A 15743-nucleotide genomic window follows, 5' to 3' on the forward strand; every position below is an offset into this window, starting at 1 on the left:
CACTGGACACCACCTTAGGCATAAATGTTGGGTTTGTCCTCAGAGAGACCCTGTCTGGATAAAAAAATGATAAAAGGTTCCACAGCCATGAGTGCCTGTAGCTCTGACACTCGTCTTGCAGAAGTTATTGCTAGGAGCAGAGCTGTTTTCCAAGATAAAAAACTTTATATCAGCAGTAGCAGCTGGCTCAAATGGAGGTAAGGTGAGTTTTTCCAAGACATAATTGAGGTCCCATGCAGGTATTAGCGATCTCCTTGGAGGCATTAAATTTTTGGCTCCTCTGAGGTACTGCCTTAATAAAGGATGAGAAAAGATTGGTGGCTCTGTATTGTAATGAGATGAAATGGCAGAGGCATGAATTTTAATTGATGAAAAAGATAGGCCTTTGTCCAGCATCTCAGTTAAGTATTTCAAAATCTGAGGAATATTTGATATAGCTGTATCATTTTCTTGTGCCTGGTTCCAAGCACAAAATCTCTTCCATTTTCCAGCATAAGATTTCCTAGTACTGGGCCTTCTGGCTTCCAAAATGACATCCATCACAGCTTTACTGAGCGGCGTGTTTTGTATGGTTACATTATCCGCCATGCTGCCAGAGTCCTGAGTTGGCTGTGCAGAATCTGATTGTCTTGTTGGGACAGTAGATTAGGTATTTGAGGTAAGATCCAGGCTGGGCATTGAGACAAGATGCTTAAAAGCGGATACCAGTACTGGCGTGGCCAGTCTGGGGCAATCAGTATCATCTTTGGTTTCTCCTGTCTGACCTTTAGGAGTACCTTGGGGAGGAAAGGCATATACTGATAGGTTTTTCCAGTTGAAAGATAAGGCGTCCACTTTCCATGCTTGTCTATGTTAAGTCCTTGTGCAGAATTTTGTTAGCTGGTAGCTGTGAGAGGAGGCAAATAGATCTATGTCTGGGCATCCCCATTTCCTTGTTATCATGCTGAAGACTTGTGGATCCAGTTGCCACTCTTGGGGATCCATGAGGTTTCTGCTTATTTCGTCTGCCAGAGTATTTTCCTTTCCTGGCAGGAATTGTGCGTGCAGATGAACTTGGTAAGTTAATGCTGTGCCCCACAAAGCCATGGCTAGTCTGCAAAGGGGGTAAGAATGTGTGTCCCCTTGCTTGTTTATATACCACATGACCGTGGTGTTGTCTGTCTTTATCAGTAGTTGTCCCGGATGAAGTAGGTCTTTGAAGGCTGTCAGGGCATTTTGAACAGCTAGCATCACTTTTTGATTGATATGTAGATGCATTTGGTTTGTGGACCAGGAGCCCTGACTGCATCTTCCTGCCATGTGGGTCCCCCAGGCATAATCTGATGCAGCCGTTGTTAGGTTCTGCCTGGCTGGGGGTAATGTGAATGGCTGTCCCTTGTTTTGGTGACAAGCCTTCGCCCACCATCGAAACTCCTGTTGCAGGCAGGGAATGAGAGTAATCATTGTTTCCAGGCTGTGGTAATGTTGCATTCAGACACTTTTTACGTACCATTGACGTTTCCTCATATGCAGTCTTGCATATGGAATTAGTAGGATGCAGGATGCCATGAAGCCCAAAGCCTGCAGAATTTATCTTGCAGATAACTGGGCCTTTGTTACCATCATTTTGAAATAAGTAGTCAGTTGCCTTTGTTTGTCTGGCGTGAGATAAGCTATCTGGACAGTTGTATTTAAGCTTGCACCCAGGAATGTTATCTCTTGAGAGGGTACTAGTTTTGATTTCTTTTCATTGACTGTGTACCCTAGACATGTTAGAAGTTTTTTCACAAACGCCAGATGCTGTAGAAGAATGTCCTTGTTCTCTGCTTGAATTAGACAGTCGTCCAAGTAAGGATATATTTGTATTCCTCTTTGTCTGCAAAATGCAATTACTGATGCCAGGCACTTTGTAAAGACCCTGGGTGCAGTAGATAAGCCAAAAGGTAGTGCAGAGAATTGGTAATGCATTGAGCCAGTCTTGAATCTGAGGCATCTTCTGCATATTTGTCTGATAGGGACATGCAGGTATGCCTCATTTAGGTCTAAAGTCACAAGCCAAGCATTCTTGCCCAGCATGGGCAGAAGCTGCTGTAAAGTCAACATCTTGAATTTTGGTATATCCAGGAATGTGTTCAGAATAGATAGGTCCAATATTGGCCTCCAGGCATTGTCCTTTCTGGGCACCAAGAACAGTCTTGAGTAAAATCCTTGTCCCTGCTCCTGCTCTGGTACTTGTTGAATGGCCCCCATGTCCATGAGTGATGAGACTTGTTTTTGTGCCTCTGCCCATTGGTTTTTTGGCAGATCTGGCCAGCCGTTTGCCTTTGGCAGGGAATGGAAATGGAACTTGTAGCCTTGTGACATGATATTTAGAACCCACTTGTCCTGGGTTATGATGTGCCAATTTTGAGAAAAAAGTGCTAATTTTCCCCCTGAGGGTGCTGCCAGGAGATAAGTGCTTTGTGCAGGCAGGGGGAAGTCATTGGGACTGTTTCCTGTATGGTTGAGATTTGTCTTCTCCAACTTTGGAGGTAGAGGCACCCCATTGCTTTGACCTGTATGAACCTTGCGCCTGGGATCTGCCTTTAGGGCATCTGGGTCTGCCCCTTTGAGGTCTGTCTGACAAAGGAAAGGACCAATTCTTTGTTGGCCAGTGTCTACTAAACCTAGGTGGTTGTACATCTAAAAAATCTTTGACAGTTTGCATAGATTTAGCTTTGTCCTCCATTTTCTTTAACACCTCTTCTGCCTTAACACCAAATAAAGTATCATGCTGTAAAGGTCCATCTAATAATTTAACCTTGACATGATCAGGCAGATTTTGTTCCTTTAACCAAGCGTGCCTCCTAATTACAGAACCCGTAACTGTGGCCCTACAGGGGGCTTCCAAAGAATCAAAACCACATTGCAAAGTATGCTTTCCAACTTGTTCAGCTGCATGCAATAAATCCTGCATTTCCTTGTTTTCTGCACATTCAGAGTTTAACAACATTTTCTGTTTAAACAGTGCCATGACATAATGTTGATATTTGAGCATATGAAACTGACAGTTTAAGGCCCTTATAGCTAAGGTAGCAGATGTGTATACCTTTTTTCCCCATCTGTCCAGTGCCCTTGAATCCCTGTCAGAAGGGGTAGGGTTTTTTTGCAGTGGAAGCCTTAACTCCCTTGGGACCCTGTGAAATAGTTTCTGGGTCTGCAGCAGGGTTTTTAAAAAGGAATTTATGAGAGTCAGGAACCCTGTAATATCTGTCAGGCTTAACAGGAGCTGGAGGTAAGGAGTCAGGGGTAAGACTAGACTCCGAAAAAACATCACCTACAATGTCCAACACAGGTGGAATGGCTAGTGGCCTGTGTTGAGGTAGTAAAAGGAAATCCCTGAGCCTCTTTTTTGATTCTGAAAAATCTTGGCTCTCCCAGTGGAAATGCTCCCTCATGGTATGCAAGGTTTCCCCAAAAGAATAGTCCTCAGGAGGAGAAGCTGAAGGAATAGATTCTTCAGCATCAGAATCCTCATGGGGGGAAGAGAATATTCCTGATCAGAAGAGGAATCAGAAGAAATAGAAACCTGATCTGAAGATTCATAGTCTGTCTCTTGCCTAGACCTTTTATCAGGAGGGGGATGGGAACCCCTGATCAAGGTAATCAAGTCTTTGGCCATTTTGAGCATCTGTTTTTTGGGCATGGAGGCCTGTCCATGTGGCTCTTGAGATTGTTTCTTTGTCTTTGAAGGTGCTTCAGTCTTTGCCTTTGAAGCTGAAGTTGATTTAATGTATAGATGTTTAGGTCTGAATACACCCTCAGAAGCCAGTGCCTGCTCAGCGGCTCTGGACCCATCTGAGAGAATAGTGTCCGAGGCTCCAATACCTTGAGTTTCCAGCGGCATAGCCGACTCCATGTGGGAGTCGGTAGGGGCTTGCGACTCTAAAGTAGCGGGTGTCAGGGGCTGCGAAAGCACCTCACTGAGAACCGGTGAACTGGCGACTGGCTTAGGAGAAGCTTCGTCATCGGTTTTGGGCCTCGGTTGCCTATCTTTTTCATTTTCTTTGCATTTTTTGTGAACTCTGGTAGTCGGATGGCTGTCTGACATTTTGTAATTAAATCTGCGGCCAAAATAGTTTAATGCAAAATCATACCGACGCTTAATAGTGCGTTGGTTAAATCTAGCACAAAACCAACAACTTGAAACGTCGTGGTCAGGGCCTAGGCAAGGAATACAGTAAGAATGAAAGTCCTTATGAGGTATTTGCTTTCCACAAGAAATACAATTATTAACTTTTTCTGACATCGGTCTGGAGCAAGAAAAAGTTTCTCCAATGGGGTACTTAGCTTTAATGAAGACTTCGGATCTGAAACTCGAACACGAAAATCTCAGGAGTCGGCCGACCGGCACTTGCGAACTGCTTCTGCTTCGGGCACCGCTCGGCAAGAAAGACTGAAGAAAATGGTGTCAGCTGCATCTCTTATACCCCTGACGGCCGGACATCAGGGAAGGGGTGACAGCAACCAACGCAGGACCCAAGACTTTGGAATTCAGGCCGACTGAGGGCAACCTGCCAGCAGGATTAACCAAATGTAATGACTGCAACAGTGAAACATGAAGAACATCCAGGAACATGAACCATTGAGTAAAACTATGCTTATCTGCAATAATTTAATTAAATCTACACTTAAACATACATGTTTTCACTTCAAAAAGATGCTTGCTCAGGTGCTTAAAAATCAAATTCATGAGATGCTAAATTTTAAGTAATGCTCATGTGTAAGAAACTGCCAATCAGATTAAAGCACATAATTATATATTTACAACTTTATTCAAAAATTCATTCATACACAGCACCATAAAGATTATATAATGTCAATTAAGATTGTCAAGGAGGTTGCTTTCTATTTGGGAAGAAGCCAATCACTACTAATTCCAGATACCATGTATTTTTTTTTACACAGCATAGCAACAGAGGCAGTATACCAAAGGCTGCAGGAGTTGAAGATCTTTTCTTATTTGGATAACTGGCTGTTCACCCCCTCACTGCCAAACCAATCATAGAAAAGCTGACTACAGGCAGAGATACTTTACTCATTCTCTTCTAGTCACCTGGGAATAAAGGCAAAGTTTGCAAAGATTCAGCTTGAACCCTCTCAGTTCCAGAATGTCACAGAATGCCTGTTGGATTGCACACACTTGCAAAGTCAGACTTCCTTAGGAAAGGATTTCCCTTTTAGTGCAATTGGTATCAACATCCACAGTTACAGCAGATGTGAGCCTCAAACAGCCTGGAGCTCATGGCAGCCACAGTTCTTTCAGATTCCACACGTGAGGTATCATAAGTGGGTCTTTTGATTCTCTTTCCAGCCAGATAAAAAATTTCTTAAGCACACTGAAGGCACTTAGCTTGGTAGCTTGCCAAAAACAACCTCTCCCTGGGCATCCTCTTTCGGTTTACTATCAAAAACACGAAAATCACTTATGCAAACGATTTCCATGACAAATAACGTCGACTCATACATATTAATTAGGTTGTATGGTCGACGCAACAAAGTCGACAAATTCTGTCGACCATAGTTTGTAAATCTCCCATTTACTTCAATGCTGTGAGTCCCTGCCCTGTGTACGTCCTTCTAAATGGACGCACACATGAACATCGACATTCCGACTGTGAAGGAGGTGGCTGTCGTGCATGTCATTGTCGACCTTTTGACTGTAGACTGCCTCTTCCTTCTTAATCTCGTGTGATGGCAACCACTGTCAATCAATTCAGCCCTAGGGTAAGGGTGGACTGTCCGAGATGTATGGTCGCAATCCAAGGCAAGTCTGCACATCAACATCTGAGAGACAAGAGTTGTTGATGCACTGTAGATCTCCTTCCTCATGAAGTGACTGTCATACACTGTGACAACATGGCAGATGTGCTGTATATCAAAACACAGGGCAGAACTAATTCTTACTCTCTTCGTTGACAAGTTATGACCTTTGGGAGTGGGCTATGTCTTTCAACTGCTCTCTTGCATCTACCCATATACTTGAAGAAGCCATCTCTCTAGCAGACTACAGTAGATGTTTGCTGATGCCTATGGTTGGTAGTCAGATCCTGTGATCTCTTTGCCAGCCTCACAAATGCCAGAAGCATAGCCTTTGTTCCCTCATAGCCTTTCTGCATCAATGGGCCAACAATGCTTTAGTCCAAGAGTGGTCTTCAGGTCTCCTTTATACCTTTCCCTCATTTCCTCTGATTTCTAAGTTCCTGCTTTAAGTAGAGGTGGAGAAAGCCAGGGTCATTCTCATAGCCCTAATTTTGCTCCACAAGTGTTGGCTTCTTACCTTCTGGAGAAGCGCCTCAGGCCGAGACCCTCCAAGGACCTTCTCTCTAATCCCATCTGGTAAGTCTTACCCAGACCTTCATACCATACCACTCTGAATTAACAGATTGGCATCTCCAGTTTAAATGATGGCTATGGACCTAGATTATTCAGACAAGAAGGTCTGCATTCTTGTTTCTGCTGTGAAGCTGAACATCAGGAAAATATAAAAAAAAAAAAAAAACAAATGGGACATATTTTGTGGTATGGCTGTTACAGCGAGGAGCATATCCCATCAGTCCTACATTACCTTTAATTAGGGTTGAGTTCTTCATCTGTTAAGGTCCACATGACAGCTGTCTAAAACTTCTGCTTTGTTGCTGACTGGGCACAAAAGTTTTTAAAGTGACTTTATTGAGATGGTTATCTGACTGCATTAGATTTGTACATAAACATGGAAAATATGTAGTAGGATAAACTAAATTACATTCTGTAACAGCATTAGTCACCTCTCAAGCATTTTTCTGTAGCACATCTATTAATGAAATTTGTACAAATTCTACACGGGTGTCTCTCTGCTCCTTTGTAAAACATTATAAGATGGATGTAATATCCAGGTCTTATGAAGCATTTGGGACCATTATTGTCAGATTCATTCTCTTCTGAGAACGACCAAGGTAGCTACTAGGTACTCTCTCCTAGCAGTTGCACAGGATGAACCAGACCATGACAGATTTGGAAGTTATGTACTTAACCACAATGTTAGATCAATATGATTGTGATTTGTCCTCCTCTACAATCTCAGCCACCCTCCGTTCCCTCAGGTTTCTCTGCTACAGCAGAAAATCTTAGGTTCTTGTTGCTCTCTGTATTATGTTTCAAAACAGTCTTCTTGAGAAGCCTCATACACAGCCTACCTTTTCTTCATTTCATCCTCTGATTTTTGCAGATGCGCAGTTCATCTGAATAGCTAGCGAAAGTTTCTTCTATTTTTTTCATCCTTTTACTATTTGCCTTTATATATATATATATATATATATATATATATATATATATATATATATATATATATATTCCTTTAGTGTTTCATTTACATAAATACCTCAGATGCATTTGATTTATTTTTCCCCTAAATTTCCAGAAGCCATCTCCTGTACCAACACTGAAACTAGAACTCCTTTTTTGCTGAACAGTTGCAAGTTTCTTCCCATAGTTTTCTTACGCCTTACTGGTGATTTTCTCTTACTTCTCCCAAATTTCTTCTTTGCTGTCATTCTGGAAATGTAATTAGTAACTGAATTTTCCCAAATCAATAACTTTACTGTTTATTTTTCAGTTTTCACACTGCTAGCGCTATAATCAAACTATTGATCAGTGTCCATGTCTTAGAAGTCCAGTATATAGACTTACCTCCCAGTTTTTATTAACAAAAACTTATTATATAATCTACCAATCAGAAACATTTTAGACAACTTATCTATACAACATCATATCCAGATCAGTCATAATCCAAAAATGTAAAACTCTGTTACAGTGCAAATAAACATGCTCTACATTTTTTTCAACATCACACAAATGATATAACTTTTCCCCACCAGCTTTATGTAATGTTCTTGCTTTCATTGATAGTGTATTCAGGAAAAACACTTCTTGGCACTCTGTAGTATTTTAAACCTTTTTTGTTTCTTTTTCATAGCACCTAGTTCATTGGCAATCATGCCCTTCCAATGATCTATTTAGTAATATGCCTGCATTATTTCACTGTACTGTATTTTTCTATCCTTTGCTAAAAGTCTATATTTATTTTTCACAAAATGATTTTCTTTGAATACCTCATCAGTTCTGTATTGGTAATGCCCTCCACCCTTTTCATTTCCTTATTCCTTAACATAAACCTTTATAATATTCTCACAAAATTAATTATACCAATGAAGTTTTACTTCCTGTAACATTTTAAATGTCCAATATGGTAACCATTTGAAATGGCAGGACCTGCTAGAGTGAGTCCTGAAATATGGAGACAGAATGGTGGAAAAATGTATTTATATTCACTAAGTCCAAGATGGCCATTTCTCAGAACATTCAGATCTCGGAGGTGGTATATATGAGTTGTCCCCGACAAAATAATAATAATAAAAAAAAAAAAGTTTAAATGAGAAGAGCGATGTTTGAGATTTGCTCTTTTCCTGGGTTTTTGGTCTTTTTTCGATTTGTTGGCACTTGCCATTTCTAGTACCAACATTTCAATAAGAAGCCGTCCAATACTACTGAAAATAGCTGAATATACTCAAGTTGACCACTCCTAATTCTTCTTTCTCTGTACTGTTATAAATGATGCCTCTTTTAATAGGGTTACATCATGACACCCAAAACACCCTAAAAGCAACCCATACAACACTTTTTCCTTTTTTCAGGATGCATGATTGCTCCTCCCCAAATGCTATTTTCTCTGACTCACACAAAAAAAATTCAAAAGCTATACATTTTTTAAAGAAGTTCTAAAAGTCTTCCTTAAATAACTTACTTCCTCAACCTCTTTTAAAATCTTCTGCCACTGTTGTATCACAAAGTCTTGCTTGCCAAACATGACTCTTAATGTAGATATCTATGGTCTGAAAAAAGTATATTCCCTTATATTCACTATCTCTGCAAAACAACTACTTTTTTACTGATATTCAGTTATTTTCCTTCCATTCCTTTATTATTGAAACAACTCAAGCCCTGTTTTATCACCATCACAATATCACTGGCACATATTGCAATATGTATCTTTATCCCTTCCACATAATGTGAGTCTCTTTACATTTATCATTTGTATGTATTACAGCAGCATTCATCATTAACAAACAATATCACACTAGCTGGACTTGATTGCTTACTTATTCACCCATTTTTTTATTAGTGTAACTCTGCATATCTCATAAACAGATCTGAGAAATGTCACTATTTTGTTATGTGTAGCACACTATGCTAATATCACTCACATTTGTTCATGACATATACATCACAAACAAATATTCCACTCCATTTCTTTTTAATTACTCCATGAACCATTTATTTCATTACTTTTAATATGTACCATTTCCTTCATGTTTCTCCCCTTAGTACCATATACAGCTTCATCCAAGACTTTATCAGCCACTTTCATTAACCTTTTCTGTATACTTTTTATCAAACAGTGTGTAATTTACATTGCATAACAGGCCTCTAAATGTAAATGATTTATTTTTTACTCTTTTTTTCCAAATTACCTCTCACTTATTCTGCCATCCTTAATTCCATCCTGCAACCAGTCATTTAAAATATAAACAAAATACTGTTTCTTCACATCAGTCAAAAAAAAACTATAACTGATCCTATCCAACCCCAGTATGGTTTCTTCTTTAATACCTTTCAGTAGTTCTTCAAATATGCTAATTGTAACATCTGCATCTAATACAATATCTTCTCCTGGTCTTAACTTTTTGAACTTCCCAATTAAACCTGACATCAGCTTTTCATTACACAACAACAAAACAATCTACTATATCTTCCATAATTTGTTCTTAAATGTACTAAAAATACCATCATTATTTTCAAAGCACTCATTTTTAGTCTTTTGTTTTAACGCTTTTACTTAACTAAGGATTTACCTCCTCTTGTCTTTCTGAAATACTAGAATTTCCTTTATTTTCCCTATTAAAATCATGTATCTCTTTCTTTAATAAATCCATCTCACTGTGTTCTAATAATCATAGTAATTTAATAAACTTTATACAACTTATTTTCCATATGACAACTTGCTTCCAATTTCATATCTTTTTATATTTCTCTTTCTGGGCTACACACCATGTTGTTCAGCTATCACAGAAAGGTTGCAAACTCTTATTATCTTCCCACAACTTCAACACCATTATTAACTGTTCTAGTTCCATATGTTAACCCACCAACCTCTTAACACCTTTCCTCCATTAACAGCATACATATTTTCTCCCAGTACTATCCAGACAGCCATATTAAACACCTACTGCCATCCTGCATAATCTCTGAATAGAATACATAATTGATTTACCCCGTAATCTGTTCTTCATAACTAAAAACCTCATTCACAATTGACTTAATCATAATTTCCTTAGATACCTCAATGCTGTGTTCTTTTCTTCATTTGTTTTCTTAAATTACAATTAAAAATCCCATATTACCACCATATCCATATTCACTATTACATACTTTTTCATTTCGTCAAATATTTCACTCTGTGCCTTCTTTTAGTCTGTAAATACAGCACAATTAATATCATTTGTTTTGTGCCTACCCATAAATCAAAAATTATTGAGCCTTTGATATAACTGCTACATGATGTAATACTTGTACAGCAGTATTAATCAGTAATATTGCCAATCCTGTGAATATCTTCATACCAACAGATGACAAAATGGTACTCCTAAACAAAATCTCCATCTGTTCTCTTTGAGTGTGTGTCAAAAACCATACATTCATTAAGTATTTCAAATAGTTTACCCAATTTAACATAGGAAAGTTTTCATACCTCACTTTTAATACTATTTACATTAATAGCATGTTTTCTTAAGTTACCCTTTATCTTCCTTGTATTTATATACTTTTCATTTGCATAGATTTAGTCCTCCTTTTTCTACCACTAACCCTACTTCTTATTAATGCATTTCTACCTCATTTACTACATCAAATCACATCTGCTTCCGTGTGTCTGATAGTTTATGTAAACCCCTAAAATCATAGGTACAGGCATAATAACTCAGTAAAAAAGGGGGTTTAATGGGCACAGGAGGTAGAAGAATTACAGTATGAGGTTGGCGAGAGATACAAACCACATTCTGGATATTAAGAACATGAAAAGAGGAGGGCAGCTGACCAACACTAGGGAAACGTAATGAAATTAATCAGATACACAGGGCATGAAAAATGTGGTCCAGATTGAAACAATAAATGAGAAATGTGTGTGTGTGAGACTGAATGGTCAGTCAGTCTGGCAGCTGTGGCTTAAATGCCTTACAGGGTTTTCTGATACTTTCCTGAAAAAACAGCTGCAGGGCCATCGACTCCACATTCACAACAGTATGCAGTGAATCACAATATCTTTACATTAGTGCAGTTCACAGTTCTGACTGGAGCTTTACAATAAGACAGTGTATGGATGTAAGCCCCCAACATACATCCATGTACTTACATGGGATCCTCTTTTTGTTAATATACAGAACATAACATCTCTGAAGGACTTGGAAATAAATGGCATTTACATGCTGTCAAATCAAGGGGGCTCTCCATTTAAATTCTTAAATACCTGGTGAAGGAAACAACTGCACTTAAATTACTTTATTTGGGCAAATAAGGCAAGCCGTGCCAAACAAACACAGGATGAAGGGAAACTGTAATGCTAATATTTACAAATACAATATGTATGACAGAAAGTGTACAAAGGGCTACTTGGCTTCATAACACCATATTCAGGCTGGCTCAAGAAAACAGACAGGGACACTTGGAATGCTGACCTTCCTTATCCCTTACCTCTATAGCAATGCTACTAAACAGAATTCATAGTCACCCACAGAATACTCCATGGGTGACATCAGAGCATTGAGTGAGGTACATTCTCTGGTAGCAGAAGTCTCCTCTCTAGTAGCAGATGTCTCCTCTCTAGAGACAAGGTAGAAGCTCTCCTAACAATGGATAAGAAGGTGGGTAATACCTTATGACAGAGAAGTGAAAATGGTGGGGCACTGAAGAGGACTTTAGATGGACCTCCAATGAAAGAGCATGTAAAAGGAGATGGTTCCGTGCGGCCAACTCTGAGCAACCTACTTAACCTGACAGTACTTTTAGGTTGCACCTGTAAATGCACTTATGTTTAGTAGATCTAGCCAGTTAGTAAACAAATATGTTTAATAAAAAGATATCTGTGATATGGTACCATTGGTACAGACTAAAGATTGCCATCTTCTCTAGATTACCAGCTGGTAACTCCTCCAGGAGATAATTGTACTCTTTCAAGTGCTATTTTCATGCACCATCAGCCAGTGACAGAGATCTGTGCACAAATGATCATCATCATAATAATAATAATAATAATAATAATAAAAAAGTAATCTTTGCAGAGTAGTACAGCAGGTAATCTATCTGCATGTTTCCTAAAACACCTGATTCTTTCATGAGCTATTTCTTTCTTTCTTTTGGTGGTGTTACAAAAAGGTGCAGTCTTTTTTAGATGGGATAGCACAAAGGTTGTTGAATCTTTTTAAAAATTTGCTAGGAAAATAAAAACAGAGCAAGCTGTTTCTACTGTGTACATATAAGCTGGATGAATAAATGGGACTTTTATTGACTGGTGGCTGGTATTAAACAAACATACTTTACAGTTGGTGGTAGGCCATCAGGTAGCTTCCTTGGTGCTTCTTTTTTATCTGTGAATGTTACAATGGCTTCTATGATGCTAGGTTCAAGCCACGCGCAGGCACTGACCTCTTCTTCATTCGGACAAAGCCTTTTCTTCAGGAAGGAAAAACAAAACATGAACCGAGATACAGAGTTTAAAAAATGCAAAAATTCATACATCTGCAGCTATAGAAGTACTTTATGGACTTTTAGCTTGTCTCTATGTTCTCTGCAGTTATTTTAGAGAAACAAACGTTATACAACTACCAGCTGATAAACACAACAGCAGTATGCTGGGTGTAGGTATTACCACTGTCATGTACAGTTGCACACTTCATTTAAAGCAATCTTTAGCAGACTAGAGCAGACACGGGCAGTGTGACAATGCACAACAAGGTAATAAATAGTATCTTGTGACAATGCTCCTTAGTTTGAAACGTTCATTTACACCCATACCATTGTTTTCAAAAATGTAGCAGCCTAGCAAGCCTGGCAGTTTCTTTCAGCTATTATTATCTCACTGAAATCCATAATCACAGGATTACCTTTTCCTTCTTCTCATTCTGATTGCTGATATGCAGACTCTGCCTGCTTTTCATACAGTAGCACTAGTATTTCTATCAAGGCAGCCTATATGCAAATTCCTTTAGAAAGTGTATTGCTCTACAAAAAACGAAATCAGCAATTTCATTGTTTCGTGATCATGACACAAAGTCTAGGCCTTAGGTTAAAAGATAATGCAACCTCATGTTTATCCAAGTCAGGTAAGGTGGTCTGCAGTGAATATCATCATTTATGGAAATCATTTTTAGTTATTGCAAATGTAGGTGTGAGGGACTGCCTTGAGGTTCTGGATGTGTTGAAAGGAGTTGCTTGGGGTCTGTCATAAGGATAGAAAATTAACTCATCATACAAGTATTATTCACTTGTACTTCCTGCACAGCCTCAGTAAATGTCATATTAAGACAGTTCTGCGTATGCTACGTGCAAATTCTTGAAAAGAAAATAATTGCTCCTGATGAAGTCTTCTGTATCTGCTGCTTTGTCCCTATCAGACAGTGTAGTGCCCAATGTATTTCTCGTTGCATTTCTAGTAGGTGGTGAAAGCAAGCCACAGAGTCAAATGCCACTAGTCTTGCTGTGAAAAGGTTAAGGTTTGCTCCATGTAACACAATGTCTGATGGGGAAAAGTGCTGAACTTGAACCGTGGATCATGAGCAGACTTGTGATGTCCAGCAGTGTTTCAGAGACCTGGTTAAAGCCCAATCTCCCCAGTCCTATGGAACCCAGTTTCAGTCACGAAAGCTTTGAGACTGACAAATCGGGTAGTGATACCATCTTGCTGTCATAATAAGAAAGCATCGTCCATAGATGACCCTGACCAGATAGCTGATGCCTATCTGATGATGGGTGTCTCTTTCTAAGTCCTGGTTACAGATATTTATATAGCACACTTTTCCATGATCATGCTCCCTGAATTTGTAATTTCATGTAGATAATTTCAGTGCAGATGCAAAATCAGGACTGTACTGAATGATACCACCTTCAAATGACTGTGTGGCAAGGAAATGTGTGACAAGGTAATGTCATAGAGAAATACATTTAAAGAGTATGAGTTGATACAGCTAGTACAGCAAGCAAAAACAATGGTGAACACTGAGCCATTGTCTCCTAACATGGCTTCTTACAAACTGCCCCTACAGAATTAGTGCTCTGGCATTGTTTGTTGACTTTAATAACCCCCTTGATGTCCGTAAAGTTTCCTGATTTGTTATCATATTCTGAAGAAAATCTGCTTTTTGACCTAGATGTTGAATGTTCTTCATAGCAGCCAGAACATTATGTTTTACATTTCTTATATGGTCTTAGTCTAAACAAGAAGATAAATACTTTTACATTAAGCAGAATAGAAATAGATGTAACGATGCTGAATTAAAAAAAAAATCTGTTCATCTTCATGAGCAAAAATAATCAGGATGGAAAGCAATTAAAGCATAGTCTTCCCTCGGTGCTACAGAGAGCAGCTCTACATGCTGCACAAGGATGAGAAGCAAATCCACATAAAAAGTGTTCTCTGATTGTTCACTGCTTACAGAAGTTATTCAGTGCTTGTTCTGGAAAGGGTGTTAAAATACTAACTATTGGGAATGAACTGTTGGGAATATCTGCCTAAAAACATAATCTGGAGAATCTCTTCCCTTCATCTGGGTTAATACTCTACTTCTCATTTCTCTACAAGTTGAACAGTGTTGGATTACTTTAAGAGAAGTATTACACCTTCAGGATCAGACAGCACTTTTCTCCTTTCTATACATGATTCAAGAAGAAAGGGAACAAGTCCTCAAATTCCATTGAAATGGAGTAGCATTTCAAATGCTCCATACCCTAAGTTTCCAGAGCTCCAGATTATTTTGTTGTGAAGCCCCTGTTCCGTGTTTTCACCCTTTCTTTTGTATATTTACATCTCTATAATGGAAAGGGTTTAACTATCCTCCCAGTACTGACGCAAGGATATCCTTACCCTCATGTATTCTCATTTCTCTTGTCATTTTTTAGGACAGACCATTTGATAGTTTTTAAGGAACCTGAATTATGTACCAATTAAGGCATCAAGGTACTTCAACAACACAACTTTCATAAGTATCTCAGTGCATGACTGCTACATGGTGTTCTATTGATACCATCTGTGGTAAAACTGATGCTGGACTGTTACATGGTGTTCTATTGATACCATCTGTGGTAAAACTGATGCTGGACTGTTACATGGTGTTCTATTGATACCATCTGAGGTAAAACTGATGCTGGACTGTTACATGGTGTTCTATTGATACCATCTGTGGTAAAACTGATGCTGGACTGCTACATGGTGTTCTATTGATACCATCTATGGGAAAACTGATGCTGGACTGCTACATGGTGTTCTGCTGATACCATCTAAGGTAAAGCTGATGCTGGACTGCTACTTGGTGTTCTACTGATATCATGTACGGTACAACTGATGATGGACTGCTACATGGTGTTCTACTGACACCATCTACGGTTAAACTGATGTTGGACTGCTACATGGTGTTCTACTG

General features: G+C 39.0%; 1 protein-coding gene across 2 annotated transcripts in view; it reads right to left on the minus strand.

Moving 5' to 3' along the window:
• The window catches only part of NUDT17 (nudix hydrolase 17), a 203969-nt gene that overhangs the window by 14050 nt on the left and 174176 nt on the right, over positions 1-15743 (minus strand). The window contains exon 7 of one of the 2 annotated variants that reach the window (XM_044079723.1): positions 12644-12780. The exons of the other annotated variant lie outside the window; for it this stretch is intronic. Coding sequence (XP_043935658.1) covers positions 12644-12780 — 137 coding nt within the window. The remainder of the gene's footprint in view (positions 1-12643; positions 12781-15743) is intronic. 2 annotated transcript variants of the gene reach the window in all.

The sequence above is a fragment of the Protopterus annectens genome, chromosome 8.part0 (assembly GCF_019279795.1).
Source record: "Protopterus annectens isolate FY-2018-M chromosome 8.part0, PAN1.0, whole genome shotgun sequence".
NCBI lineage: Eukaryota > Metazoa > Chordata > Ceratodontiformes > Protopteridae > Protopterus > Protopterus annectens.